The sequence below is a fragment of the Calliopsis andreniformis genome, chromosome 9, assembly GCF_051401765.1.
Source record: "Calliopsis andreniformis isolate RMS-2024a chromosome 9, iyCalAndr_principal, whole genome shotgun sequence".
Classification (NCBI taxonomy): domain Eukaryota; kingdom Metazoa; phylum Arthropoda; class Insecta; order Hymenoptera; family Andrenidae; genus Calliopsis; species Calliopsis andreniformis.
This window is the reverse complement of record NC_135070.1, coordinates 5,463,817-5,490,280: the sequence shown is the minus strand read 5'-3', so window position 1 is coordinate 5,490,280 and position 26,464 is coordinate 5,463,817. Positions and strand designations below refer to the sequence as shown.

Here is a 26,464-nt window from a genome sequence, read left to right as displayed (position 1 = left end):
ACAAAACATCAACAACAAACGTCGACAATGGGATGGGTGAACAGTGAACAGTGTTTGAGAGTTGAACTTTAAGGCAGTACGCATAAAGCAACAAACTAACATCAGTCATTCTGGTAGGTGAAGTGGTAGTAGTGACTAGTAGCAGTAGCAGTAATAGTAACTTCATTGGTGAGAATCGTAAGATTGTCGTACAGTTGACGTTTTTTCACTTTATATTGCAATTCGTTGATCAAGAATCGTTAAAGATTTTACAAAATCATCAATTGTAGAATAATCTGGAATAATCGTGATGTCGTCGGTACTGAATCTTATCGTTACACGTGCACACATAGAAAGACGACACCAAGATTAAACGTCAATCAAAGGTAAAATGTTTACGCGAGATCACTGTCAAATGCGTAAGTACAAATTAAGTAGATCAATGTGAGATCGCGCAAGATGGTCGCAGCAAATCGATACACGCATTTTGAAAAAATCCGTACGTTAATTGAATATTAGAACGAATATTTTGCTATCATCATGAACACTAAGCACAGTCCAAAAAAAGTGACATTGGCTATGATGAAAGGTGAGAAGACTTAAAAATACGTAGATAAAATTTGCTATTGACATGATTTTCAATTGATATTTTTTTTCTTTGCAAGGTAAACCTATTGCCACGTCTGTACCTGTAATACATTACCATGCCAACGATGATGAGCTTGAAGAAATATATCCAAGTACAGATGAAGAAAAGAGATTAACACCTGAATTTGAAAAGATCTCATCTAAGGCAGTATCATCAACCCCATTGAAATGTACAGAAAGAAAATCGACACATGAAGTGGACATTACTGAAAACAGTTCAGAAAATCGGTCTAATAGTGCAGAGAATATCTTACCAGAAGGAGGTACCCCACCTCTAGATCCATGGAAAATGTTTTCAGAAATTAGAGGAAAGATAACTAAAACATTTGAGGAAAAGTTATCTGAAATAAAAAGTGACAAAAGGAAACGAAGTTACTCTCGGGCAGAAAGTTCCAGTATTAGCGAATCGGAGGATCAAGGAAATATTACCCCCTGTGATGAAAAAACTAGCGATAAACAGATAATTGAACAAACACCTGCAACAGTTGTTCATAAAAAAAGCAATCCTGTTCGATATGTTGCATTTTCTGGAGTAAAGACTGGTTTAAAAGACAAAAATATACAGGATGAGAGCGTAGAGAGTGGAGTTGAAGCCTCTGAATTCTCGCAAGATATCAATGATGAAGTTGTTTCTCAGTCAAAGACTGATTCTCCAAAGGTAGAGTCATCTCACAGTACTACTCATACAATAACGGATAATCCCAAACATCAACAGTCTTCTCACATGCATTCAACCACAATTAAAAAGAAAACGAACTTTGACGCGATCTTCTCGCATTTAGTACAGCAATTGATGTATCAAGCAATGTTCAGATCAATTGCTGTTTTCGTTGCTATTTTTTGTATTTATTATGTGATTTCTATACCGGAGTATTTATTTGGGTTTAGCATAGGTGTCTTCGCAACGATTACAGTTTACGATATAGTAGCAAAGATTAAGGAAATTTTGACAACTTTACCGGATGAGAAATTTGTACCTAAGCCAGTAATACCCGTTTTAGAAATTCCAGCAGTAGAAGAACATGCTGTGATCGAGAGATTTCAAGGCTGGTTGAATGAATTGCCATACCGCTACGAACCTAGTAATTACCGCGTAGCGCGCACAAAATCTGTTTATTTCAGATTGGAGGGCAGTATTTTACGTATAATGGAAACTAGAATGAAGATACCCAAAAAAGCTGTTTGGGATGAACCGAAACATAAATTGAAATTTACCAAGAGAAGAGTTTATGATTTGACAGGGGCGAAAATAGAACTCCTCCCTCATGGACTCGCTAGAAGAAGGAGATGGAGTAAAAAGTATCCAATCTGCATAACTCTTAAAAAAGAAGCTTTAATTTGTAACGTAACTTTGAAAAGTTCGATTAACGATGAATGCTCAATAGGCGATTATCATTATAAGCCGGTTTCAAAAAAACGAGTAAAGTATGGATCTAACAAAAAACACGTAACAAAATGGGAAGAAATGAGTAATGATCATGGAACTTGGTTCATCGAAGCTGAAGACGAAGAGTCGTCGATCACAGAACGAAACGAAGAACAAGAAGAAGACGATGATGATGAAGTTGCAGAGGATGATGATGATTTCTTTAATTATGATGATGATGATGACGACGGCGAAAGTTGCAATCAGGATTCCAATAATGAGGAATTTAACGGTGAATGTTTGGAATATGTTGAATCATTTTCGGAAAATGCAGGGGTGAAAAATGATGAAAAAGAAGAAATAAAATATAAGAAAGGAAAGGAAGAAGACAAGGTAACTGATATGATAAGAAAAATGATGAAAAAAGATCGTAGTGAGTACCATTACAAGAAAGATAAGGAGGAAAAGAAACGTCGAGAAGCGTCAAACGGAACAAAGTTCAGAAAACGAAGATTAAATATAGGCAAGGAAAATAAAATAAAAAACGACAGCGAACAAGGAAAGAAGGAGGACAAGAGAAAAAAGCTGATGGAGAAAGAAGAGGAAGAAGAAAAGGAAGAGGTAGATGATGACGATGATGACGAAGACGATGACGAAGAAGATGAAGATGAGTACAACTACGATAACAAACAGGAAGAGGATGAGGAAGCGAAGGTAAAGGAAGAGGAGACATTTGCGACAATGGAAGAGAACGAGGAAGAAGATGAAGGAGAAATGCAGCAACGAGATGATGAAAAAGAAGAATGGGAAACAATAGATGGATTGACGCAATTTAAACATTTAAGAAGTCCTTTCAAAAAAAGTTCAAAGAACGGCGAACAAAATAACGAATTGAAATTATTCATGTTTGCTAGAGCTGATCGCGAAAAAGAAGATTGGTTCAGACGTTTGACTTCAGCAGTATCTCGACGTGCTAAAACCCAAGATTCGCAATCGTTCTCATCCGAAGCATCATCATCAACAAATGCAACGTCATCGATAGCACAGCGAACCATTATTACAGAATCGAAAAGTTGCAATTCATCCATTAACTCGATTGAAAGCGTACCTGAGCTTAACTATAACGCTTACATGACAAAGTATCTAGATGTTGGTTCTTCTTCTACTTCGGAAAGCAAGTCTACTTTGCATGCTGACAATACACTTTGGATTAACTGTTTAATAGCTCGTATACTGTTCGATGTACACAGATGTCCAGAAACTATTAATCTTATACAGGATAAAATACAACGTAAATTATCTAGTATAAAACTACCATACTTTATGGAGTGCCTTCTAGTTTCGGAGGTAGCGATAGGTCAAGGTGCACCTATCATTCGCAGTGTGACTAAACCAGTGACAAACGAAAGAGGTCTTTGGCTCGACTTAGATATAACATATAAAGGATGCCTGACCATGACCGTTGAAACGAAACTAAATTTGATGAAACTGACAAAAACCGGCGGCAGTGGTGGATCTATATCCAGCAACACTGGCAACAGTGTTATGGTACCCACAGAAAAACACGAATCGGTGGCTAGGTCACCAATTTTTGACAGTGACATGGAAGACACACCGGAAACCTCTACAGAAGACGACGATCAGACTACATCTAGAACACAGATATATAACGCGGCCAAAGAAACAAGGTAATAGAAAATTAAAGATGCCATTATGACCTTTTCCTATGATTCTTGCTCATGCTGAAAAGTTTATTCGTTTTTGCTTCTTTTTGATTTTTGTAGTTCGACACAATCATCCAGAAGAAAATTGCTCAGTATGGTGGATAGGATAGCTGCCAATAAATATTTTCAACACGTAAGTGTTCTTCACGTTTATATTTCCTCTTTTAAAATTTGTATCATTATTAGACTGCGAATTTTTATGGAGCATATTTTTAAAAACATAGTAAAACGATGGAGCCTAAATAAAAATGTATTTCATACTTCAGATATTATATTTGTACTTTATTTTTTGTATTTTGCATATTATGTACATTCTGTAACTTTTTGCATATTTAGAATTCCCATAAATGCAAAAAGATCCGCAGTCTAATAATTATATTGTACCGGATAGTTACATTTTTTGTTAAGTATTATCCGTTCTTTACACGCTTGATATTGTTTGTTAGGCTACCGAACTGTCCTACGTTCGAAGGGCCATGGAAGGTGTTTCGAATACGGAGATCCGATTGATGGTAACCGTTTCGAGCATAGAAGGTTGCCTATCTGTGAACATTCCACCGGCACCGTCCGATCGTTTGTGGTACGGTTTCAAACCCGTGCCGAAAGTCACTCTCACTGTGAAGTCCGTGGTTGGTGAGAGAACCGTTAATATCGTTTATATAACTAAGTGGATAGAAGCTAAGTTGCTCAGGGAATTTGAAAAGCTAGTTGTCTTACCGAATATGGATGATTTTGTCTTACCATTGTGTCCCAATTATCCTTATACGACAACGCAATAGTCGTAAAATAGTACAGATACTAATTACTGTGCATTGCTGTATAAAATAGTTCGCCGTTACATTTGATCGTGTGCATACATGAGCTTACTTTGTGTATGGTGTGTGTATGTGTGTGGGTTCGCGCGAATGTATTTATGTCGCATTTTACAATCGTAATGTAGGTCTAATGGGCGGCTAACGGACGACAAATATCGTGCAGTGTTTTATGTGCCATGCTCCAAGCACACGATTCGACAATGGTATCGTATTATAGTCTCGTCTTGTTTCATACAATCGAATGCAGTGACTTTTTTCAATTACAAAAAAGGAATTTAGTAGTCGCCAGTGAGCGAATGCAGTTATAGACAGACGTATTTATTGAAAATCAGTTATGGGACCATATGCCGCACCTGTTAGAATAATATGGCATAAGAGAATTCAATGCGTATAAGGAGGCTAGTCTTTTTATTTCAAGGAATTTATATCATCCATGACTACAACGAATTCCTTGATACAACACATAATTTTGTAATGGGGCAGTAAAAAAAGCTGAGCACTCGAAAAGTTGTGAATATAACAATAATATCGAATAATAATTCGATATAAACTTGACGAATATTGTCCTCATAGCATAAACGGAATGTGCTTGGAGCATTCAATTTGAACGTTCGTTTAGTTCCTGCTGAAATCTTATTTCCTCTTGTTTCGTTGTGGCTGTGTTATTCTATGTACGTGTATTCACGTACATCGCTTTATGATTGTCAAAAAAAATTCGTGATGGAATGTATAGAGTAAGAACGAATCAACGGTATTTATGAAGTTCTTGTCTTGTATGCATTTATGAATTCGATATAAAATCGGTAAAACTCATATGAAAAATGTAATTATTGAAATTACCCAGATTTAAGATAAGATAAACAGAGACAATTCAAGTGTAGTGGTAAAACCTCGCGGGATAAAGGATAATTGATTTATCAAATTGCGTAACAATTTGAAAATCCCACCAAAAAGATACTATATTTATCGTTAAGATAAAATTTTTTACAAAACAATATCACAGTTCAGAGATCGATGATATTCGTATCGTACAAGACATAAAAATACAGTTTATTTACAAGCACTTCGTTGCATATTCGTTGTACACTAACTTCGAAGAACGCATGGTGCGCTTTCGAGTTCACGGACTGTTTTCACCCAAGTTTCCAATCTCGGTGCACAAACCAGTACAAGGTCACCAAGCCGTCGTTTGGCCATTATCACAAACTCGCCCAGACCGTGTCGTGCATCGCAGGCAGTTGGTATCCTCACTCGAACGTTTCTTCGGTCAAGAGGCTCGATAACATCCACGTCGTTAGTGCCCTATTTAAAAAAGAATACAATTTTCATGAATCTTAATGTTAAACTTAATAATAGTCTATGATAACGTTAATCCATTAAAGTCCAAAGTTGCATAAACGAAAAAATTTTTTTTTAAATTTACATTATTGATTTCTGTTTCTTTATGTTACTGTTATAAAACGGAATTTCAAAAGTTAGCTTAATATTTAGATTCTACAACGTTTTGAAAATTGAAAAATTTGAAGGATTTATAACAAAGGAGTACACTAGTCTTTTGTAAGTTATAGACTTTTTTCGCGAATCTTCATCATTCAGTGATCGTCTATATAATGTCTATTATTATAAAATGTTTTTTTGTCTTGGCATAATAATGTATAAGGAGTATACATCTACGTTTTGTCAATAACAACTTAATTTCAATATATGCAACTTTGTGCCTTAATGAATTAATAGTATTTGAACTCTGCAGGCGAATGTCAGCAAATAGCCTCACAAAGTCATTCAGCATTAAATAGTTAAAGGACTAAATAATCAATTGGGCCTATTACGTGGATACACGATAAATATTAAATATATTCAAAATGAGTATATATTCGAAATGAGTAAAGTTGATAGACGAGAAACACAACTGAAAAATCACCTCTGCCTCTTCAATCCGACGCAAGGTGTTGGTTATCCGCAAAATAAGTTCAGCAGATTCTAAGTTCGGTTGCTTCTGCACGGCGCTTACCGTACCCCTGGCTACCAAGTCACTTTGACAATAAGCTTTGGCCAATTCTTCCATGGAACACGGCCTGCACTCCTCTTCTTCGTCGCTAAATCGGCGTGATCTTCCATCTCGATTGTCAGTATATCGTACCTCCAAATCGTATTGCAACTTCGCGCGATGACCCAATGGAATCGGTTCTTCCGCTTCCACGTAAAGCGCCGCTGGTTGTTTCTTTGCAATAAAACACCTATGAGAAGCTTCGTGTTTGCCATCTCTTGGGGAGTACACTGATCGCAGTTTTCCATGAGCTTCCAAATATACTCTTACTGGACCAGAGACCTTCGTGCACGCACGGAACCCGGACACCCGAGAAACGTTCAAATTACCATCATTGGTGCCATTCTCGACCTTTGAAATGGTCTCCGTTAAAACAGGAGGTGAGAGAACGATTCGCAGAGCTCCGCGTGGATACCGCCAAAATACGGTCCCCCTCGAACATCGGAGGTAAACAGGTCGAACGCCACGGCCACCGCCTCCGCTAAAATGTAACGAGAGAAACGTTCATACACATCACTCGCATTTGGTTAAAAGCATGTACATACAAGGATATACACTGCTGTTCAAAAGTTTGAAGCATGTTATCATTCAAAGAAAGTTTTGTTTAAATAAATAAAATACGTATGAGTTTTTCGAAACATCGAAATCTCGAAACTGCTCAAAATCTAAGAGTTTCGTACTTTTTCTGTGATTCAAAAACCTCGAAACCTATGTGAAAAAAATATCAAAATTTAAAGAAATCATCAAGAAAATATCGCGCCATGTTTTTTATATTTTATTACATTTTATTATATTTCAGGCGTAGTTATTTTTGTATATTGTTAGGTCTTTGTTTGTAAAGACTTATATACAAATTTTGTTGAGACGTTAATTCTTAAAAAATTCCTTTTGCAAAATAAAAATAGCGCTTCGAATTTCACAATTTTACGAAGTTATAGATTTGAATTTTGAGTGTTAAATGTGTTTTGGAAAATATTATCCTGCAACAATACTAAAACTGTACTTAATTATACTCAAAAATGCAAATTAAGATTATAATGTACCTATCTTTTAGATAAATAATATAAATTTACGAAAGTATCTCTTTAAAAGGAAATTATCATATGAAACAAATTTTAAATACTGTTAACTAATTATTACAGAATTTAAAATAATTTAGAAGCACATTTTATAAACTAAATAATCGTTCTACTTAAACAATATTCTTCATACAGTTTCAGGGAGAATTCTAAAGCATACTTGCATAATATGTATGCTAAGAGAAACGTTTATATCATTTAAGTAATGAAAGATACTCCAAACTTTTGAACGGCGATAGTATACATAGTTTACTTATCTCTAGAACATATTTTTGTGTGTTCTAAAAATTCCTTGGAATTTTTGTATATTTTCGCTATAGTTGTCTTATTAACGTTCTAAAAAAAATTCTGTCATGTGCCGTCGTTTAGTGCTCTCTTTCTGCATCTCGTCTTTCCTTTCCGTGTTCGCGCACACGCACGCGCGTGCACGACACCGTTCTTTCTTAGAAAGGAAAGAGACGATAAATTGAACGCTAGTCCACCGCACGATCCTTCTTGAGTTCGCTCGTAACGAACGAGGAAAACCGGTTTTCGTCGTAAGTCGTGCGACTGGTTTCGCGTTTAATAAAAGTCTCCTTCACATTTTCGTTCTCCGTTATCGAGGCGTTTTAGAGATATTATACACGGAAACATTCACAAGGCCTAAGAATGTTTCAGTGAATTTTGTTCAAATGAATCTATTAAACAGCAAGAAGAGACGAAAGAAAACAAAGAAACAAAAAGGGTGAAGAGGTGTAGACATATTTTTTTGAATCTTTAATGAATGTTTATAAAAATCAAATTAGGTCGCATTTTAACATACTTCAGATACTGTCAGATTACAGTTTCCTCTGACTAAAGGGTACTAGATTTAAGTTTCAAACTGCATTTGCGAACGACGTATGTTTCTTCTAAGTATTCCGAACTAAATTCGATATTTCAATTTAAAGCTTTAGTGTAAGCGTGAAAGTAAAAATAGGATAGATATAAAATCAGTAAGAAAAGAAGAAAAAAGAACAATGTTTCAAACATTAAAAAATAAGATAAACGTAGGATACAAACCTTCCAACCCAGTCGCATTGATCAGCAGTTTGGATGGCAGCATGATCATATGTAGGAATCGATGACACGATGCTAACACATAGCACCAAGGACAACGAAAGCATTAAATGAACGACGAACGCGACGGTTCTCATTTTTCTTTAATTTTTCAATTACATTGATTAAATTTCGATGCGCATTCCAGTCAGTATGTTATCGTCGTAGTTCACAGAACTTTTCAATTTGTCACAAAGATTATCTTATTTCTGACAATCAGGATACATTTCCTCGTAATTAATTTTGCAACATCACCAACTATATTCTCCAACTGTGCATTCAGAAATTCATTGCCCAGATAAAAGTGGTTGTGCAGAAAAGTTTCCGCGATAGCGCTGCATTTAATTTTATCTTCGTCCCTTTCCAAACGTTAGCGTTTCACTTTTTTAACTTGTTATTACCGTTACCACAGAAAGTACAGTAATGTGCTCCAAATTTGATTTATCTTTAGCGAATAAACACAAAGGCGACGACGTCATAACCGCGACTGAAACCAAACCTTCTTAGACAAGCGAGGAGACAACATGTCCGTTCGAAACTCGATCGAGGGGAACAACGTTCTTGCACGCGTTCACTGTTGCAGCAGCAGCAGCAGCAGACCACTCGTCGCTTTCGTTTCTAGATCGCGTCTTGGGGTCGTTCAATCGTAAGTCCCGTGCGTGTAACAAACGAGGTCGTCGGGGGTATATGAAAAAGGATCATGTTTGCCATCGGAGCACAGAAAAACGATAGCTATAGTCTGTACCGGTTCTATCACTTGCAAACCTGATGGATTTTGCCGTGCACAAACGTGCTCATTGTTTACACGATTTACGCACGAACATTTCGAACTATGTCATTCCGTTTTACTTTTCTCTCACTTCTATTCCTCTCACCGATCTTCCGTCCACCTCGACTTCAGTCGACTCGTTTCGCTTCGCTTCGCTTCCTTCGTCGACTTTCTTTTTCTCTCCTACTTGTTCCTTTCTCTTTCCTGTATGCCTCATTCGCCTCCCCTCTCGCAGCGAACAGCGATCAAGCGGCGTGTCGTGTTCGTCTTGTCGTCCCTTCCCTTTCTCCTTTCCTTTCTTTTCCTCTTCTCGCCAAGAGTCACCGCGACGACATTGTCACTCACGTCCGTCTGGAATCTGTCCATTTTTCTAATGAATTTGCAAAGAAACGGAAACGCTGATCATAAAGCAGGGTTTTATACATCTTACGTGCGCGCACATTTACGTTGCAAACCTTCTTTATTTAAAAAAGGTAGTAGAACATGGTTGAATTCTGCAAAAAACAGTTGCGAAATTGTCAGACATTGATTGGGAAATAGCTACAAGAGTAGAACTATAAGAAAATACTATTTAATAATGAATTTCAAACATTTTATGTTCTCTTAATTCCATTTGTTCTTTTTTAGAGGGTTTTCTTCTAAGTATTCTCATTTATCGTTTAAATTGCTGACAATGAGTCACCTAGTGGGTGGCATCATTCGTGATTTCAGCGAGTTCATTTTCTAAGCTCTTTAACCTGAAACGACATGGAATGTCTCTATACACATGCATGACTCGTATTATCGAGTGGCACGCGCGGAGGTTCAATACAAATGCATTATGCGTGTCCGGAGCTCTTATGACGTCGATGCGTATATGAACGTGATAGGCTGAAATATCATTTAATTTATAAAAAGCGAGAACTTACGCCTCTGTGCGAAAAGTTTGTACGTCAACGCATCCTGTTACGTTTTCAGTAGAGGGACAAGGATTGTAAGAACGTACGCCCAAAATTTTCATTGCAGTTTTATAACCAAGTAGCGATATATATTCCAAATTACTAGTATCGATGCTTCGAAATACGCTCTCCACGTGCCTAATACATATATATATAACTAGAAACACCTGTTACTTTTCTTTACTTATCCTTTTTGTTTGTTGCAAAATATGCGTATACCTTTCTTTCCAAAGTAATGGTGGATCTTTGAGCCCAGACCTAAATAGTATACAGTCGTCAATCAATTGATACAAATACTCAATAGGATTTTCTGGCTGATGAACGATCAAATGACTGATCAGAAATTGAAATGTCTCGGCAATTTTCTTTTTCTCTAAATAATCTTGGCTTTCAGGTGATACTTTCGTTTCGTTATTTAATGACTAACCCCAGTAAATCAGAAATTAATGATAAATTCAGTTAATATGTTAAGGAATGTTAACCAAACAAACATTTAACACTTACATTTCGAGTAGAATGTCGAAACGTTTGGAAATTAAGAACACCGTTTGATTTTTCTTTTGGTGTTTGATCATTTTGTGGAGATTTGATGTAACCGTCCATTTCTTTTAATTAGAATTTCATGCAATTGTTTTGCTATTTCTTACTAGTTAAAGAGGCAAGATGTAACATAAATTATTTAAGTAGTGTTTGTGTTTCAAGATCGTGATATGATTTCAATTTTCCTTTCGAAAGTCGTTTTTTATTACAACGATATAAGCCATGGCGCCTACGTCATACATATATTATACAATTGAAAGGGAAAAATACAATACTGTTGTTACAAAATTCACTTTAACAAATAAGTCCGTCACGAATCATTTATTAAACTTGCAATAGCCATATGCTTTTAGTGCTATTAATTATTGAATCTCTTTTGATCAAAAATACGTACTAAACGATACAATAGCACATCAGATATCACCACATTACACTCAGAAAAAGAGGTCGAATAAGCAGAAGTTTTATGGTATCGTCAAATTCTACAATACCATCACATGATAGGTTCATTCTATTCATATATAAAAATATAATTGGAAGATACGTACTTACAATACATTGTAATTCGTTTATATTAACATTATTCAAATGCGTGAATGATTTGTAAACTATTTATGCATTTTGCTGTATTTTCATTCTCATAACTATTTGAACATAGATTTATTTCCGTTGCCACGTGCATTTTCTATTTCGGAGGGAAATTTAAAATTAGATTAATGATATGCATGTATATACGTACTTCAGGTGATGTAAAATTAATAGCATTCATAAATAGTTCATCATATATTCTGTATGTATTTATAATACATAAATACATTTGTAATTCTTATTTATTTCCTTTTTGCAAAGAAAATTGGAGTATAAAGTTTCTGTTTCCATATAAGATTTTTTACGCATTCATTAGCAAGAATCTGTTAACAATCCACAGGCAAGAAGTCAATCTTATGAACTCTAAAATAATTAGTAAATAAACTAATGAAACACACTACAATAATATAACAAACTTAGTTCGTAGATTTTACCGTCAGATAGCATCGTAGCATTGTTTCAGTACTAAATTTATAAGTTTCATCTCTATAGTTTTCATGGTCTATGAATTAAACTAAAAAAAGATGCAAAATAATCATGGATTACACGCATCTTTTTTAAAGGTTAAATTTACCTCAGTATTTATGACCAGAGCATACTTTTCTTAAAAAATAATGAATGTAGCATTAGTAGATGTTAATATATGTTAATATATTATCTATTCATTTATTAAAAAAGAAACGCTTTGGTTTTCGAATAACATTAATTATTTGTATCACAAATTTTGCAATTGGTCGAATATATATCTAAATGGACTATTTAAATTTGTGTTACTTTATGTTTGTTTGTATATGAATTATGAATATAACGATAATTGCAAAAATATGATTGCTGGTTCACATTCAAATTTATAATGGCCATTACACGCGACACAGATTTTATAACATTTTGGTTTGACATAGTATTGAGGATTGTTTTCGCTGGATTGTTCATGTAAGTCTTTCCTTAGTATGTGATATAAAACAGCATTTCAGAAATTGTTATACTTATGCTTTAATTATAATCAGTGTAATTTTGAAAAATTTATTGGTTTTCACTATCTTATTTTTTAAATACATAAAATTTGAAACCTTAGCGAACTAGAAAAGGTAGAACCTTTCACAAGGAAAATCCACGAAGATGAATTATGGTTATATAAAAATCCAAGAACTGATCCATATGTTCCAACTACAATATTATGGGTAATATATTATAAACAATTCATTATATTTGTATACCTTAAGGTTGTAATTAATATTTAAATTTTTATTATTAATATTAATATATTCTTGTAGCCTCTTGTCTTCATGATGCCTGCAATAGTGATCTTTATTATGTTCCTAGTTTATAAAGATAAAACTGATTCCTATCAAGCAGTATTATCTGTAACTTTAGCATTGGGATTCAATGGCTTTATTACAGACATTATAAAACTAGTAGTTGGTAAGGATTCAGAAACATACATTTTATTTATAAAGTAACAGATTATATAAATGATTTTTCATAGGTCGTCCTAGACCAGATTTTTTTTGGAGATGTTTTCCTGATGGACAAATAAATCCAGATTTTAAATGTAGTGGAAATCCAGTTGTTGTAAGAGATGGGAGGAAATCATTCCCAAGTGGACATTCTTCATGTGTGTATACACTAAAAAAAGTAAATTATACATATAATTTTTAGTTTAATCGTATTATCTATCTTTCAGTTGCATTTGCAAGCTTTGGTTTTATTTCCTTATATATAGCTGGTAAGCTACATACATTTAATCCAGGTGGTAAAGCACAATCGTGGAAATTGTGTATATTTATTTTGCCAATTTGCATTGCTCTTTTAATTGCATTGAGTAGAACTTGTGATTATCATCATCATTGGCAAGGTAAGCATAATTATAAACCACATAAACAAATCTTCTAATACACCAAATTTTAGATGTGCTTGCAGGTTCAGTGATAGGATATTCCTTAGCGTACATGTGTTACAGACACTATTATCCATCATTAGACTCCCAATTATGTCATAAACCATACGTGTCACTCAATCACCAAGTTCAAATGGAAAGTATTAAAACTAAAGACGACCAAATCAAATGGATTTAATAAAAAAAGAAATAAGAATCGATGTTGAAAAAATAACAATAATTTGATATTTTTTAATCATTTCTTCCTCTTAATTTATGCATAAATATGTTCTGTATATTTATAAATATACCAAGTACATATATCAATACATTTTCGGCGAATGTATGTTAAACATCTTTCTATGTATCTATATACATGCATCAATCCTCATCCCTCCTTTGTCAAATAAAATGACTTATCCTAACAATGACTAGAATTCCAGAATTATTTGAAATAGTATATTCAAAGGATGCGCGAAAACTTATAAATAAATAAGCGTATTGCGCATAAACGCCATTTTGAAAGTTTCACGTACGGTGCGCCACCAAGTTGGTTCAGTAAAATAGGAGCAGTGGTCGAGTCAATGGTGTTAGCGTTTCTCGCTAAACTTTTTAACTTGGTGGTTGACCGTGTACATTTCTTTGTGAATCACAGAATTCGGCCAAGTATCTTGTACGGTTTCGGGGAAAACTGACATCCTCCCGTCTCGTACGCCGCGCACACGCTACAGAATACTCGCTTGGATACAATATTTCCGTGCGAACCAAGGATTGTATCGGATTTCTCGGTACTGTGAAGTGACATAGTTATTTACGAGCTGTTGTGTTGGTGAAATGTTGTCTCAACTTCCTGTACATGGCAAAGACTTGTGAGCGTCGTCGGTCCTGTTAAATAGTCAAACGTTAGTGTTCGAACGGTGTTTTATCCTTAACCGAGAACGCCCGCCACATTTTTACCTGCGTTTCGTAACTAGAATCGGCGGTATCGTGCTAGCTGTGCTTGAGAAATGATCAACATGGAAACGGATAAGATTATTGACGACACAAACACGAATCTTCAGGTACGTAACATACATTAGTATTTTTGACCCGAAACCTACCGCCATCTTATGTTTCCTTATGATGAAGAAATTAGTTAATGTTTCGCGGTCAGCAAACGAGCCTTGAGCAAGTATAAACTTGTCAGACGCGTTCCCTGGTGTGGGCAAATCGTTAATCGGTTAAATATATCGCGAATGAGAGGTTATAGAATCCAACGTTGTATACTGTCACACGCAATGATGAGCATGATTTTATCACGAAACCTTTTTTTATCGAAATATCTAGCCGTGTCTAACGATGACATTTCTTCCTGCAGGCCAATTAAAATTTCTATCACACCTTCTTTAATTATTCTGCATTTCAATGAACACTGTCGTATACATTTTTTTTAACAGTTGTGTAGTACCTGTAGATAAGATTAAGGAAATGGTGCTAACCCATACAGTTTGGAATAGTTGCAAAATTTCATCAGTGTATGCTTACTCTTTTACGATTGATTTAATTTTTTATACCAATTACAAAGCATTATCGAGTCATTCATTTCTTTGCTTAAAAGCTTTCATTTTTTCGCGTTATTTCACTACGTAAATGAAAATATTTACAAGTCATGTGTGATTAGTCCAATTTCAATGGGTACACTTGGTTTAATATATTACTTTTAAGATTGTTAATCATTTTCTCCTGCTTTACTAAAAAATTACTGGATTATAACACAGGGAGTAACATTCGATCGAGTAATGATGGGTTTTGTTATTGTCGGAACAAAGAATAAATCGCTTGAGTGCAAGTTTAATATCTCGAAGCTTGGCAGACTGAGATCAGCTTACTCTACATAATCAATGTTTTATGCTTCCCTCTTTACCCTTTCTCCTGTTTCTCCGCTCTTTTATGACCCACCTCCCCTGGCCTTTTTCAGCGTTTCTTTCGCAGCTCCGCGTTGCTCTGTGTTGTTACATTCGCGGCAGCAACAAACGATCGAACGAGATCCGAGCTTGAATTCATCTCCACACCACTCCTAGACACCGCTGATAATTGCTTATTCCTCTCTCATCAGAGTGCAACAGCTTTCCTCGTACCAATCATTTTCCTTACGAGCTGAAGCGCATACGTTTCAATCGAGCGTTATCTTTACTTTCATCGTGCGAGGTTACAATATCGATTTGTATATATAATTGGACATAAGCCAAAAACGTCAAATCGTTTATATGAAAATTTAGATCGGTTTTTTAGCTTTCGATTACATAGCATATATTAGAAACAGATGAGATATGTTTCATAATTGACCTTGGATCATTTTTTCATCAATGAAAAAAGAATATCCAACAAATCCATCCCTTATACGAGTTGTAAAAGATAAGATATCGAATCAAAATTTGATTTCAACTTGAACTCGTGGACCTGACAGAAATACATATCGTCATAATTTCGGCAGCTTATTCATGCGTTTATTCTTCGTTGGAAAATATCGTCCAATGTTTACACTTGCACATGTGTTTCAATACTTTCAATTTCGCGCTCAGTGGCATACACTCTTCAATTTAATCATCGAACTTTGTTTTTATTTCAAGAACAATCGAAAGGAAAGTTGTAACTAAATTACTTGACAAAAACTTATCGTTTGTGACAGTTGAATTATTTAAAGCTGAACATTAATTTATTCTACAAGATAATGTGAACTCATATATTTATAAAACTACAAATCTTGAAGTTATCGGTGGTTTGATGTTAAGAAGGATATAATATGTACTTTGAAAACGTTATTAGGTTCAATATATTTATCCCTTTGTGCTTCCATATCCGGTCGTAACAACATACTAATAATAAACGATAGATGCAATTAACTAGGCGTGGAAATGAGTCGATATCAGTCGAAAAGATAACGTGTATGAAAGAAAATGATTCGAAAATTCATTTCAGGACATGTAAAAGGCTTTACAATCTAGAAAAAATAAATTAGTGAAGACTTTTTAATTTTTATTTATATTAATATTTTTGTCTATTTCGCTTTTAAATTCAAATATGTTATTAATATTATTAGAATTTTGTATATTATCGTACATTTGGTAAAAGTGTACCATAATTGGATGGTGTAAAGGAACTCTGATATTGTGTTATTGTAGGAGACATGACTTGACGAAAAAAGAACACGACTTTCTTATGCAGTGTTAGTGACTCATCATTCCTATCATATTGTCTGCTGTATGAACAGGAGTATTTCCGATTTTTCATGGTAATACATAGACCTATATCCTTCGAATCACGTTTCGTTTCACGTACAAAAAAGAGGGCGAAAGTTTTCTGAAATTCAACCGCTCAAGGACAACTAGAATTGTTGAAATCCTCTTGATTGCAAAAATGTCCATTCACTACCGATTGTTACGAGACGTAATGGATACGCTTCGTTCCTCGGCATCCAGACAGATATCTTTGTGCCTAAAACTGAATCATATTTGCACTATTGTGAACTGGTTCACCATTTTATTGGTTCATTGTATCGTCCCATTGCGCGCGCGCGCGCGCGTATCAGATTGCAGTTTCGTAAAATTTTTTATCGTAGAATCTGAAATAAAAGAACATCTACACAAATCTCTTTTCACAATATCACGACTCGTTCTCCATTGTTTTTCTGTATGTAATACAATATCTATAGAAATGATATTTGACAATATCGAGAAATATTTAGCAAAAATATTGAAGGTTGTTGGGTGTGATTTATCGTCGATATCAGAGGATTATCTTGATATTAATACTCGAAATAATCAATACGAGCAAATGAAGAAAGAAACATTTGTATGACGAGTCACTTTAGAAGTACTTGTTTGCTTGTTTCGCGTTTCCTTTTTATAATAGAAAGTAAAGGGAGAATATTTAACAGAGAGAACAAAGAAAGACGAAGAGCATAGATTCGTCTGAGATCAAGGAGTCGGTGATCCCGTTATGCGGGGAACATCGCGAAGATACATTTTCAAGTAATCGAGATGGAGGTACACACTTCTCGATCGACCTGCCAGGATTTCTCAATGTTGCTATGCCATCTTTTACAGTCGAGCGATCAGGATATCCCGAAATGTTATTTTCCGACAAATCATGCGCATCGTGCACGTGACGCACACAACAGTTCATGTTAGAAATTAATAGATACATTTGTTTAGATCTGTTAATATTAATTCGAGCATATAAATAAAGCTGGTAGTATGAATGAAATATAGTTACTTTGATCTTGGTCAATATTAATTATTACATTAGATATTTCGATTATTTTTCAATTCTTTGTGGGTATTGTTCACCCCCGATTAGAAAAGACTGTGACGAGAAATGTACTTCTATTGTAAAGATTTTCGCTTGCAGAAGTTGTAAGCATAATATTTAGGTCAGACGCGAAGTATTGGGTTAACGCAAACCACGGTCCTTCGGTGCATTTTGTTCGTATAAATGCACGTAAATGGCTGTCAATACAAATTGATCTCAAATTAAACTACAAACGTGTTCTGGTTCTTTATCGATCGATGGTGACGTGAAAGGGTCTAAATTAGGAATTGAAACAAAGTAGTATTAATGTTCTGTTGCACGGATAATCATAAAAGGTTTTCCGTATTGTAAAAGGCTTTCCATTCATTTTGATTCGGTGTTTATAAATATCCACGATTTTGCAATCGTAATAATATACATTAAAGATACAAATTACATGTTGAAACATCTATTTCTGCAAGCATTCAATGTGTCTTGTGCACACTCAAGAGAGTATGGCCTATCCGAGGTCAAGAACCCGGTACCTCACGCTGTATCTCACATACGTTTGTCGTATCGTCATACGTTGTATCGCGTAATTAGTGGTGGTGGTAATGGTAGTAATAGGCCCCTGATTACGTATTTTTAACATTATCAAGCATTGAATTATACGTTGAATAAATATAGGCGAGCATTTTTTGTCTGGACCATGTAATGTGTAATTTTTGTATAATGAATGAATTAAATCAATGTATTTTTAAGTGTGTATCTGTTCTTTGGCGTACAATTTGTTTGATATTTTTTTAGTATCCAATAACAATACTCTATGATCCTACTCGCAAGAAAGAACTGCCAATAGGAGTGTCTACAAAATATGGGCAAGAGAGGGAAATGTGTATGAAACTTTTTGAAAAATGGAGCGAACCAGAACAAGTCAACTTTGTTGAACAACTGCTAGCACGGATGTGCCATTATCAGCATGGACACATTAATGCATATCTAAAACCAATGTTGCAGAGAGATTTTATTTCTCTATTGCCAAGTAAGTTCTCAATACTTCTTCATTAAATTATTCAATGTAAATATGTTTATTTAATACATCTATCATGTATTTTTATGTTAGAAAAAGGTTTGGATCATGTAGCGGAAAGTATTCTTTCATACCTTGATGCTGATTCATTGATAGCAGCAGAATTAGTTTGTAAAGAGTGGCATAGAGTAATAAGCGAAGGAATGCTTTGGAAGAAATTAATTGAACGTAAAGTTCGGACTGATTCAATATGGAGAGGTCTTGCTGAAAGAAGAGGATGGTTAGTTAACATTCTGTTTTCTTATTGCATAATTGTTACAATCAAAATTCAAGAATTTTATAAAGTACAAATTAACCCTTTCGTTGTGTATGATGTATATTTTGGGAGAGATTATCTGAAAAACGTATTTATATGCAATAAAAAAACAGAAATCTATTTACAAACAGTGCCTGTACGTACTCGTAGATGAGTCAACTATTTTTTATATTTATTGATTTTTAGTTTCTATACCAATAATCAACATGGAACTATGAAAAAGTACACAATGATGAGTTTCCATTCAAAATATGCTACATCGAAAGGGTTAAAGAAATGGCAAAATTATAGATAAAATGTTTACATTATTATATTCTATAGTCATTTGGATTTATTTTCTTTTTAGGATTCAATATTTATTTAAACCAAGACCAGGGGAAAGTCATCCAAATCACAATTTCTATAGATCTCTTTATCCAAAAATAGTTAAAGATATTGATAGTATAGATAATAATTGGAGAATGGGAAGATGTAATTTACAAAGAATAAACTGCAGAAGTGAAAATTCAAAAGGTGTTTACTGTTTACAATATGACGATCAAAAAATAGTCTCTGGTCTTAGAGACAATACGATTAAAATCTGGGACAGAAATACATTACAATGTATAAAAGTTTTAACGGGACACACTGGTTCTGTTCTTTGTCTACAATATGATGACAAAGCAATAATATCTGGTTCCTCTGATAGTACTGTAAGAGTTTGGGATGCTAATACTGGTGAAATGGTTAACACATTGATACATCATTGTGAAGCAGTTTTGCACCTTAGATTTAATAATGGTATGATGGTGACTTGTTCAAAGGTTGGTAAATGTTTATCATTCATTGACTAAATCCTTTTTTGTTATTCAGGAAAAATAATTTTATTGATTAATTATTTTCCAATTATTTTCAGGATCGTTCAATAGCAGTATGGGACATGACATCACAAACAGAAATTGCATTAAGAAGGGTACTAGTGGGACATAGAGCAGCAGTGAATGTTGTCGATTTTGATGAAAAATACATTGTTTCTGCTAGTGGTGATAGGACTATCAAAGTATGGAATACGTCCACTTGCGAATTCGTACGAACATTGAACGGACATAAGCGGGGTATAGCGTGTTTGCAATATAGGGATTGCTTAGTAGTTAGTGGTAGCAGTGATAACACGATCAGATTATGGGATATTGAATGTGGTGCGTGTTTACGTGTTCTGGAAGGACACGAAGAATTGGTCAGATGCATTAGATTTGATAGCAAACACATAGTTAGTGGAGCTTATGATGGGTAAGTGTAGAAAATTTGCATACTACCATCAGCTTTATGTTTCATAGCATTATTATTATTAATTTTAATACATTAATATTATATTTGTTTGTAGAAAAATTAAAGTGTGGGACCTAGCAGCAGCATTAGACCCACGTGCTTTAGCCAACTCACTCTGTCTACGCACATTAGTGGTGAGATTACTTTACATATTTTATTTTAGGTACTGTACTGAAAACATTAATTATAATAATGTACATTTTATTAATGCAGGAACACACAGGACGTGTATTTCGACTCCAATTTGATGAATTCCAAATAGTATCATCATCACATGATGATACAATTCTAATTTGGGATTTTCTCAATCTTAATCCATCAAATGGCAATGTATCTTGTGGACCTACGGCAATAAATACGTTAGGTGCGAATCATTCTGACACCAGATCTCCCTCTCGTAAGTATTGAAAACAAGACACTTTCATTTTATACTTATATAGTATTTTTTAACATTAATATTTTTTTTTTAGCATTTGAGTGACGCACTAATACAAAGATTCCTTCATTGTGATATAATTGTAAGTACAATAATATGTAGAAGCTTATTTTCACTTTTAGTATGTTCTTCAAACTGAAATTTTTCTTTATTTCTTTAACTTTAAAATGTTAAGCCATATTAATAGTTTTAATGTTTCAATTAATAATATTAATGTTTCACCTATATTATAAAAAAATGAAAATTTATATTAAATTAATGTATTACTTTATTTCAGACAAATGGTTAGTGAGTGAGTTCTATGTGTTCACTATAGTGTACGCAGAGAATGAAGAATCAGTGTCCAGTGTGAACAGCGCCTAGATAGATGCAGAATCTCAAAAAAAAAGAAAAAAAAAAGAAAGAAAAAAACACGATCATTGAGTTTTGTTTATTATTTGCTGTGAAAAGCAAAAGTAATTCTCTAAAATAGGGTATATAGAGTGACACGTAAAACCATGAATTAATTTATACGCGCTTGACGCACTGCGTTTAGTAATGAACAGTATATTAAAACCATATAAATACATCCCATGGATGTAAATAATTGTTTGCTTTGGCCATATCTGGAATTCTTCTACGCTCTATGACATGATAGAAGTTGACCACTTTCCTACTATGAAAAGAAAAAGACTTGCAATACGTAAACAAAGTGAAAACATTTTTAGGGAGGCTGGATACACTTAATAAGATGTTGGCTGTATTATAGTAAGTTAATGATTTTTTTATGTAATTAATTTATGATAAGAAGATTGTAAAATGTCGTTTGATTGGAGTACTTATCCTGTGTGAATGTGAACGTTAAGATATCGATATGTGGAAGTATTGTGACTATCTCGTGTTTCATTATTTACGAAATCTAGCTAATATGAACCGCTATATCCCCATATTTAGCATTATAGCTGTACAGCTGTTAATCGAACATGTAGCAGTTTCCATAGACATTAATTTTACAAGATTATTATATACTGAAAACTACATGGAAAGCTAACCACCTCTACACATCGTACTTGCATTTAAAATATAAATTTTCATTATACCGAGATGTAAATATTGATTCATATAAAAGCAATATAATGACTCTTGAATGGTCTTCGTTGCTCTAATGGAATTATAATTTGACTGATGATCTCGGATAGATCATATATTTCAATTTTCGTTTAAGTTACTTTAGGCACGCTTCCTCGATTATGCGTTTTAAACATGTGTCAAGCAATATCATACAGTGTTAAAATGTAATTACCAGTTTCGGAACGTACGAACATTGTCAAAAGTACTATATTTATTTTGACGGTCAGGTTTTAGAAAATACATACATCTACTTAATGGTATATAAAACAATAGAACATGTCATAAATTCTCAAGTTTTATTGTCATAAAGAGCATATATTTCGATAAATAATATGGTAGTAATTCAAATATTCTGACCCTATCATTAATAAGCATATAAAAAAATTAATTTTCAAATTTTGATTTTAGTATGCGTATTCTGAATTTTATACAACCTAAAACTAAAATTAGATTATGAATACATACTAAAACAAAATATTGAAAATAGGTATTACTAACAAAAACATATAAAATTACTTCAATTTGATGTTACACATGTAACAGATAGTATTAAGTAATAGTTGTACATTACTCTATTACTATAACAATTTTTACATCGAAGGTAAAAAGATGATACAAAATTGTCAACTGCCTGTAGTCAAATTGGGTACAAAAGATTGTGATTTTTAATCTAGAATGATGGCATGAGAAATTCTCTGTAACTTTAAGGTATGTATATATGGAATTTTAGCGTAAATTACACTTTTGTAGTATGCAGCATGTTCTGAATTCTTTAAAAAAAACAACTTCCTAATGAAGAGAATAGTATAATAATAATAATAATCGTAGCAGGTTGTATTACAACTATCTATAAATGCATATGTATACAAATATTACAGAAATGAAATTACATATTACTGTCCCCTTACATTCCCAACCGGAATGTAAAAACATATATTTTATTTAGATTGGGGTCTTAAAATATTTAAGTTAATAAATGTATAATTGTGAAAAGATACAATTTTCATTATGCAAAATACTTAGCTTGAAACTGATTATTCAAACAGTTGTGGATACTATTTAATAGGATAATTATGAGACTGAAAGTGTTTCATTTACTTTTAAGTACTCTGATAAATAATGTATCTTATTTACAAAAAATAATAACATGACAGAAATATCTTTAAGAGAACATTGCGAATTTTATTGTTAATAATAACAAGAAATATCATGTATAAAATCAATTACATGAACATGATACAAAGGCTGTGGAAAAATTATATTCAAAACACAGTATCTACAGAAGAGGAAGAGGAACCTTTAATACAAAAAAATGTTCACCATTTTCCTTTTGAAATATTCTAATTTTCTACATATCTATGAATCCAATTAAAATTTACTTTAAATATATGAATTTTCATCAATAATAGAAAATTTTTAATTTATTGATATTTGCTGTATATGCACGAAATTTGCTATTAAAATCTGTACTATGTTGGCATCAATGACAAAAATCATTGTAAATGAAAAAAATAATGATTAAATATAAAATTTAAATATTTTAAATGTTTTTAACTGATGTATGATGTTTAATGTTTTTCTACAAAACTAATAATGCACGGTATAGTTCCTGATAAATTTTATCAATTTATTACAGTCTACATTGTTTTATATTTAAAAGAATTATAACAAAATTTATGAAGTTATTAACATTTCTAATGCATGTACATATAAAATTATAAGAAAATAACATATGTTTCAAATGCATGTATGTTTTTTCTTTCTTGTTTTTTTTTTTTTTTTTTTTAAATGAAAAATAATGTATTGCTTAATCTTAAGTTTTATACGTGCATGAATATTTTGACAAAAGAGTAAGTAAATTTAAAAATGTCATTATTATACTATTAAAATTTGTAATAAGAAGGCCCCAATCTGAATGTTATAATAATAGTTTTGTTGCATATATACTGTGAAAAAGAAATGCATATTCATTTAGAAACTACTATTAACAACAATCACTTTTTCCCAAACTTAATTTTCTTTTCATTAACAATAATCAATAAATTGTGTCAAAGATTAAAATTATACATTTTTTAAGTTTATATGCAAATAAATAATAAATTAATATATAAATATATGTATGATCATATATATACACAACTGTATAATCATATATATAAATATATATGATCTAGATTAATAATTTGAACACAACTCCTATATTATTTATTTTTTTTTGAAACACCAACAAATAGTTACAATTACTACGCAAATACAATTTGACAATAAATAAACTGGTTTTTATTATATTTAAATAAGAAAACAAATGCAAGTCATAACTTATCACAAAATTATTTATTATTCTTAAAAGTTCATATGAAATTTGTAAATTTTTATATTTGTGGATAATATATGAAATGAAAGCAAAAAAAGTTATGTACATACATAATTTATACAGAGTAATTCTAGCAAGTGGGTCAAGCTATGTAAAGCTGTAATAACTCTGTTCGAAGTGAAGTTACAAGTGCAATGCATTGATTCATTTACTAAGTGCAATGGCACTTTTTTTTTTTAGGTGGAATTCTCAGTTTGCACAAAATGTGATTATTCATATCATTTTGCATATAAGAGGTAAGGGTGTTAAAAACAATACTTTACAAATTTTTTTTTTTTTTCCAAAAATAGAGCAAATACCTAAATATTTTACTATTACATTCTATACACCTTTTTATATATTTTCATTATATCGTCTAGCTGTTCAGTATTAAAATTAAAATAATGGCTTTAAATCTTTTATTGTATATATTTTATATATAAATATTACATTATTCCTTAAGAAACATCAAAAGGAAAAGTAGAGGATTTAAATCAGGTAAATGTGCAGGCAAAATTAGTTTTCTCTGTATGTATAATTCTGTTAAATGTCTATTTTTAATTTTAAAATTCGACTAACTGACTCGCTATTTTTCATATTGAAGCAGGATTGAGTTTCACGCTTGTCAATATTTATGTATAATTTTTTTCTTAATTTGTTAAAATAAACCATATCTTTTTAAATTATTTTCTATTTTTCTAAAATACATTTGCTACGGTTATACGCGATTAACATAAGTCATCGTAATATGTTTCTACTGCAGCTATTCAATTTTTATTACACTTAATGCATGCATCGACCTTTTAGTCATTTGTAAAAGCTGATTTCAGTCATTACTTCGGAATACAATTCATTTCTCGAAACTGTGTTCTTACTAACCAAATGATATATATATTTAAAAATTAAGTAGTGTAAATAATAGTAAATACTGTGATAACTGTGTGTATGTTTAGTATAATGTTAATAAATACAATAAAGTATGACGATTGAACGCTACATAATGATTGTGAAAAAATAAAATCTCTCGCAAAGTATAGTGTTTTCAATAATTTGGAGTATTAAAAGTATTTCACTTAGAAAAGTAGAATACTTTTTGTAAGTGCACCAATACACTTATGAAAAATATTGTGCATATAGTGAAATGACAAAGCTTGTTAAACAATGCAAAACTTTTCGCTAAGGTGTTTTTTCTAATTTCACTTGAAACAAAGCTGGTTCAGTTGCTTAAATTACCCTCTATAGACGTCATAAAATAAGTGACGAATCGACGATTTTTTTGTTAAAACTTTATTTTGACTTGTCACACTACATTGATATAATATGTATATTTAAATGACTCCATGACTGAATTGATTTGAATGTAAAAAAAAAATTCATATGAATATATAAAATTTCTTTGTGTCTTATTAATATTTTTATAGCAAAATTTTATGGTATTTATAAAATACTTATAAAGAACATCAATTTAACTAATGTTTCTTGTACTCATCAATTACAGACATTCAAAACTTTCGCAAGTTGCTATAAGTCAACTCCATAACCTGTTTTATCAGTTAATAATAGTAAAGATGTAGATTAATTTTCCTATGTAAATTTACACTTTTACACGATAAAGAAGGTGTAGTTATTTTCCCCCTTATCTTATCCCGTTTTCGTATTTGTCAATAAAGGTGGCGTTATCGATGCTTCCATTGTAGAAAACACAGTTTCTACCATTCAACCAGGTAAACTTGACGTGATCGGTGAGTTTGCGCAGCTGGGAATTGGAACAATGGAGGAGGATCATTGACCCCCTCCACTCACTTTTAGAGAAATTATACCTATTTAACAGAGATTCTCATAATCGAAGGAGTTTCATACGTAGTGGATTAAAATGTAAAAGACTACTAAAAAATTGATAGTAGAACATGTATTAAAATAATATTATTTAGAATAAATTAAGAAATATCGTTTCGAATAGAACTTAATAATATTTTATCGTATTTTTGAATATATATCTTGCAGATAAATAAATGAGAATTTAAATAATTGAGCGAGGTTGGATAATTCGTAATTAACACGTCGACACATACCACCCTAGAGTTAGGTTGGTTGATCATGTCAAGTTTGTATGGTCAAATTGTACATAACATGTGTGGCAGCCGAGATTAAAGCATGTGATTCTGCCTTCATTGTAGATAATACGAAGCTGCGAAA

At 32.7% G+C, this 26,464-nt stretch overlaps 5 protein-coding genes across 5 annotated transcripts; 3 read left to right on the top strand and 2 right to left on the bottom strand.

The window, feature by feature from the left end:
* The first annotated feature begins 11 nt into the window (after positions 1-11).
* LOC143183834 (uncharacterized) lies at positions 12-5,345 on the top strand. The gene is made up of 5 exons (XM_076385578.1): positions 12-113; positions 270-568; positions 645-3,681; positions 3,778-3,850; positions 4,164-5,345. Exons 2-5 carry the CDS (start codon positions 520-522, stop codon positions 4,494-4,496), a joined length of 3,492 nt encoding a protein of 1,163 aa, XP_076241693.1. The 5' UTR covers positions 12-113; positions 270-519; the 3' UTR covers positions 4,497-5,345.
* A 128-nt stretch (positions 5,346-5,473) lies between these two features.
* Metrn (meteorin) lies at positions 5,474-9,560 on the bottom strand. Its single transcript, XM_076385584.1, has 3 exons — positions 8,700-9,560; positions 6,454-7,060; positions 5,474-5,834 (listed from the first exon to the last, which is right to left on the bottom strand). The coding sequence occupies exons 1-3, from the start codon at positions 8,831-8,833 to the stop codon at positions 5,619-5,621; spliced, it is 957 nt and encodes a 318-aa protein (XP_076241699.1). The 5' UTR covers positions 8,834-9,560; the 3' UTR covers positions 5,474-5,618.
* A 569-nt stretch (positions 9,561-10,129) lies between these two features.
* LOC143183314 (EF-hand calcium-binding domain-containing protein 10) lies at positions 10,130-11,045 on the bottom strand. The gene is made up of 4 exons (XM_076384838.1): positions 10,947-11,045; positions 10,662-10,864; positions 10,413-10,580; positions 10,130-10,241 (listed from the first exon to the last, which is right to left on the bottom strand). The coding sequence occupies exons 1-4, from the start codon at positions 11,043-11,045 to the stop codon at positions 10,187-10,189; spliced, it is 525 nt and encodes a 174-aa protein (XP_076240953.1). The 3' UTR covers positions 10,130-10,186.
* A 1,145-nt stretch (positions 11,046-12,190) lies between these two features.
* LOC143183037 (phospholipid phosphatase 5) lies at positions 12,191-13,792 on the top strand. Its single transcript, XM_076384412.1, has 6 exons — positions 12,191-12,503; positions 12,646-12,751; positions 12,845-12,992; positions 13,057-13,185; positions 13,255-13,425; positions 13,479-13,792. The coding sequence occupies exons 1-6, from the start codon at positions 12,424-12,426 to the stop codon at positions 13,643-13,645; spliced, it is 801 nt and encodes a 266-aa protein (XP_076240527.1). The 5' UTR covers positions 12,191-12,423; the 3' UTR covers positions 13,646-13,792.
* A 218-nt stretch (positions 13,793-14,010) lies between these two features.
* On the top strand, positions 14,011-21,883 carry Slmb (beta-transducin repeat containing E3 ubiquitin protein ligase slmb). Its single transcript, XM_076384411.1, has 9 exons — positions 14,011-14,507; positions 18,523-18,757; positions 18,839-19,025; positions 19,408-19,864; positions 19,957-20,330; positions 20,425-20,503; positions 20,583-20,766; positions 20,840-20,887; positions 21,083-21,883. The coding sequence occupies exons 1-8, from the start codon at positions 14,454-14,456 to the stop codon at positions 20,848-20,850; spliced, it is 1,581 nt and encodes a 526-aa protein (XP_076240526.1). The 5' UTR covers positions 14,011-14,453; the 3' UTR covers positions 20,851-20,887; positions 21,083-21,883.
* The last annotated feature ends 4,581 nt before the right edge of the window (positions 21,884-26,464 follow it).

Bases quoted from the DNA above. Each gene is read 5' to 3' on its own strand.
- LOC143183834 (XM_076385578.1), top strand. From the start codon at position 520: ATGAACACTAAGCACAGTCCAAAAAAAGTGACATTGGCTATGATGAAA. The intron at 569-644 runs GTGAGAAGACTT...TTTCTTTGCAAG, and splicing joins GACATTGGCTATGATGAAAG to GTAAACCTATTGCCACGTCT. The intron at 3,851-4,163 runs GTAAGTGTTCTT...ATTGTTTGTTAG, and splicing joins CCAATAAATATTTTCAACAC to GCTACCGAACTGTCCTACGT.
- Metrn (XM_076385584.1), bottom strand. From the start codon at position 8,833: ATGAGAACCGTCGCGTTCGTCGTTCATTTAATGCTTTCGTTGTCCTTG. The intron at 7,061-8,699 runs GTTTGTATCCTA...GTTACATTTTAG, and splicing joins CAATGCGACTGGGTTGGAAG to CGGAGGCGGTGGCCGTGGCG. The intron at 5,835-6,453 runs GTGATTTTTCAG...TTTTTTAAATAG, and splicing joins GTCGGATTGAAGAGGCAGAG to GGCACTAACGACGTGGATGT.
- LOC143183314 (XM_076384838.1), bottom strand. From the start codon at position 11,045: ATGGACGGTTACATCAAATCTCCACAAAATGATCAAACACCAAAAGAA. The intron at 10,581-10,661 runs GTATACGCATAT...TATATGTATTAG, and splicing joins CCATTACTTTGGAAAGAAAG to GCACGTGGAGAGCGTATTTC. The intron at 10,242-10,412 runs GTAAGTTCTCGC...ATGTCGTTTCAG, and splicing joins CAAACTTTTCGCACAGAGGC to GTTAAAGAGCTTAGAAAATG.
- LOC143183037 (XM_076384412.1), top strand. From the start codon at position 12,424: ATGGCCATTACACGCGACACAGATTTTATAACATTTTGGTTTGACATA. The intron at 13,186-13,254 runs GTGTGTATACAC...TCTATCTTTCAG, and splicing joins CCCAAGTGGACATTCTTCAT to TTGCATTTGCAAGCTTTGGT. The intron at 13,426-13,478 runs GTAAGCATAATT...ACCAAATTTTAG, and splicing joins TTATCATCATCATTGGCAAG to ATGTGCTTGCAGGTTCAGTG.
- Slmb (XM_076384411.1), top strand. From the start codon at position 14,454: ATGATCAACATGGAAACGGATAAGATTATTGACGACACAAACACGAAT. The intron at 14,508-18,522 runs GTACGTAACATA...ATATTTTTTTAG, and splicing joins ACACAAACACGAATCTTCAG to TATCCAATAACAATACTCTA. The intron at 20,504-20,582 runs GTGAGATTACTT...TTATTAATGCAG, and splicing joins TCTGTCTACGCACATTAGTG to GAACACACAGGACGTGTATT.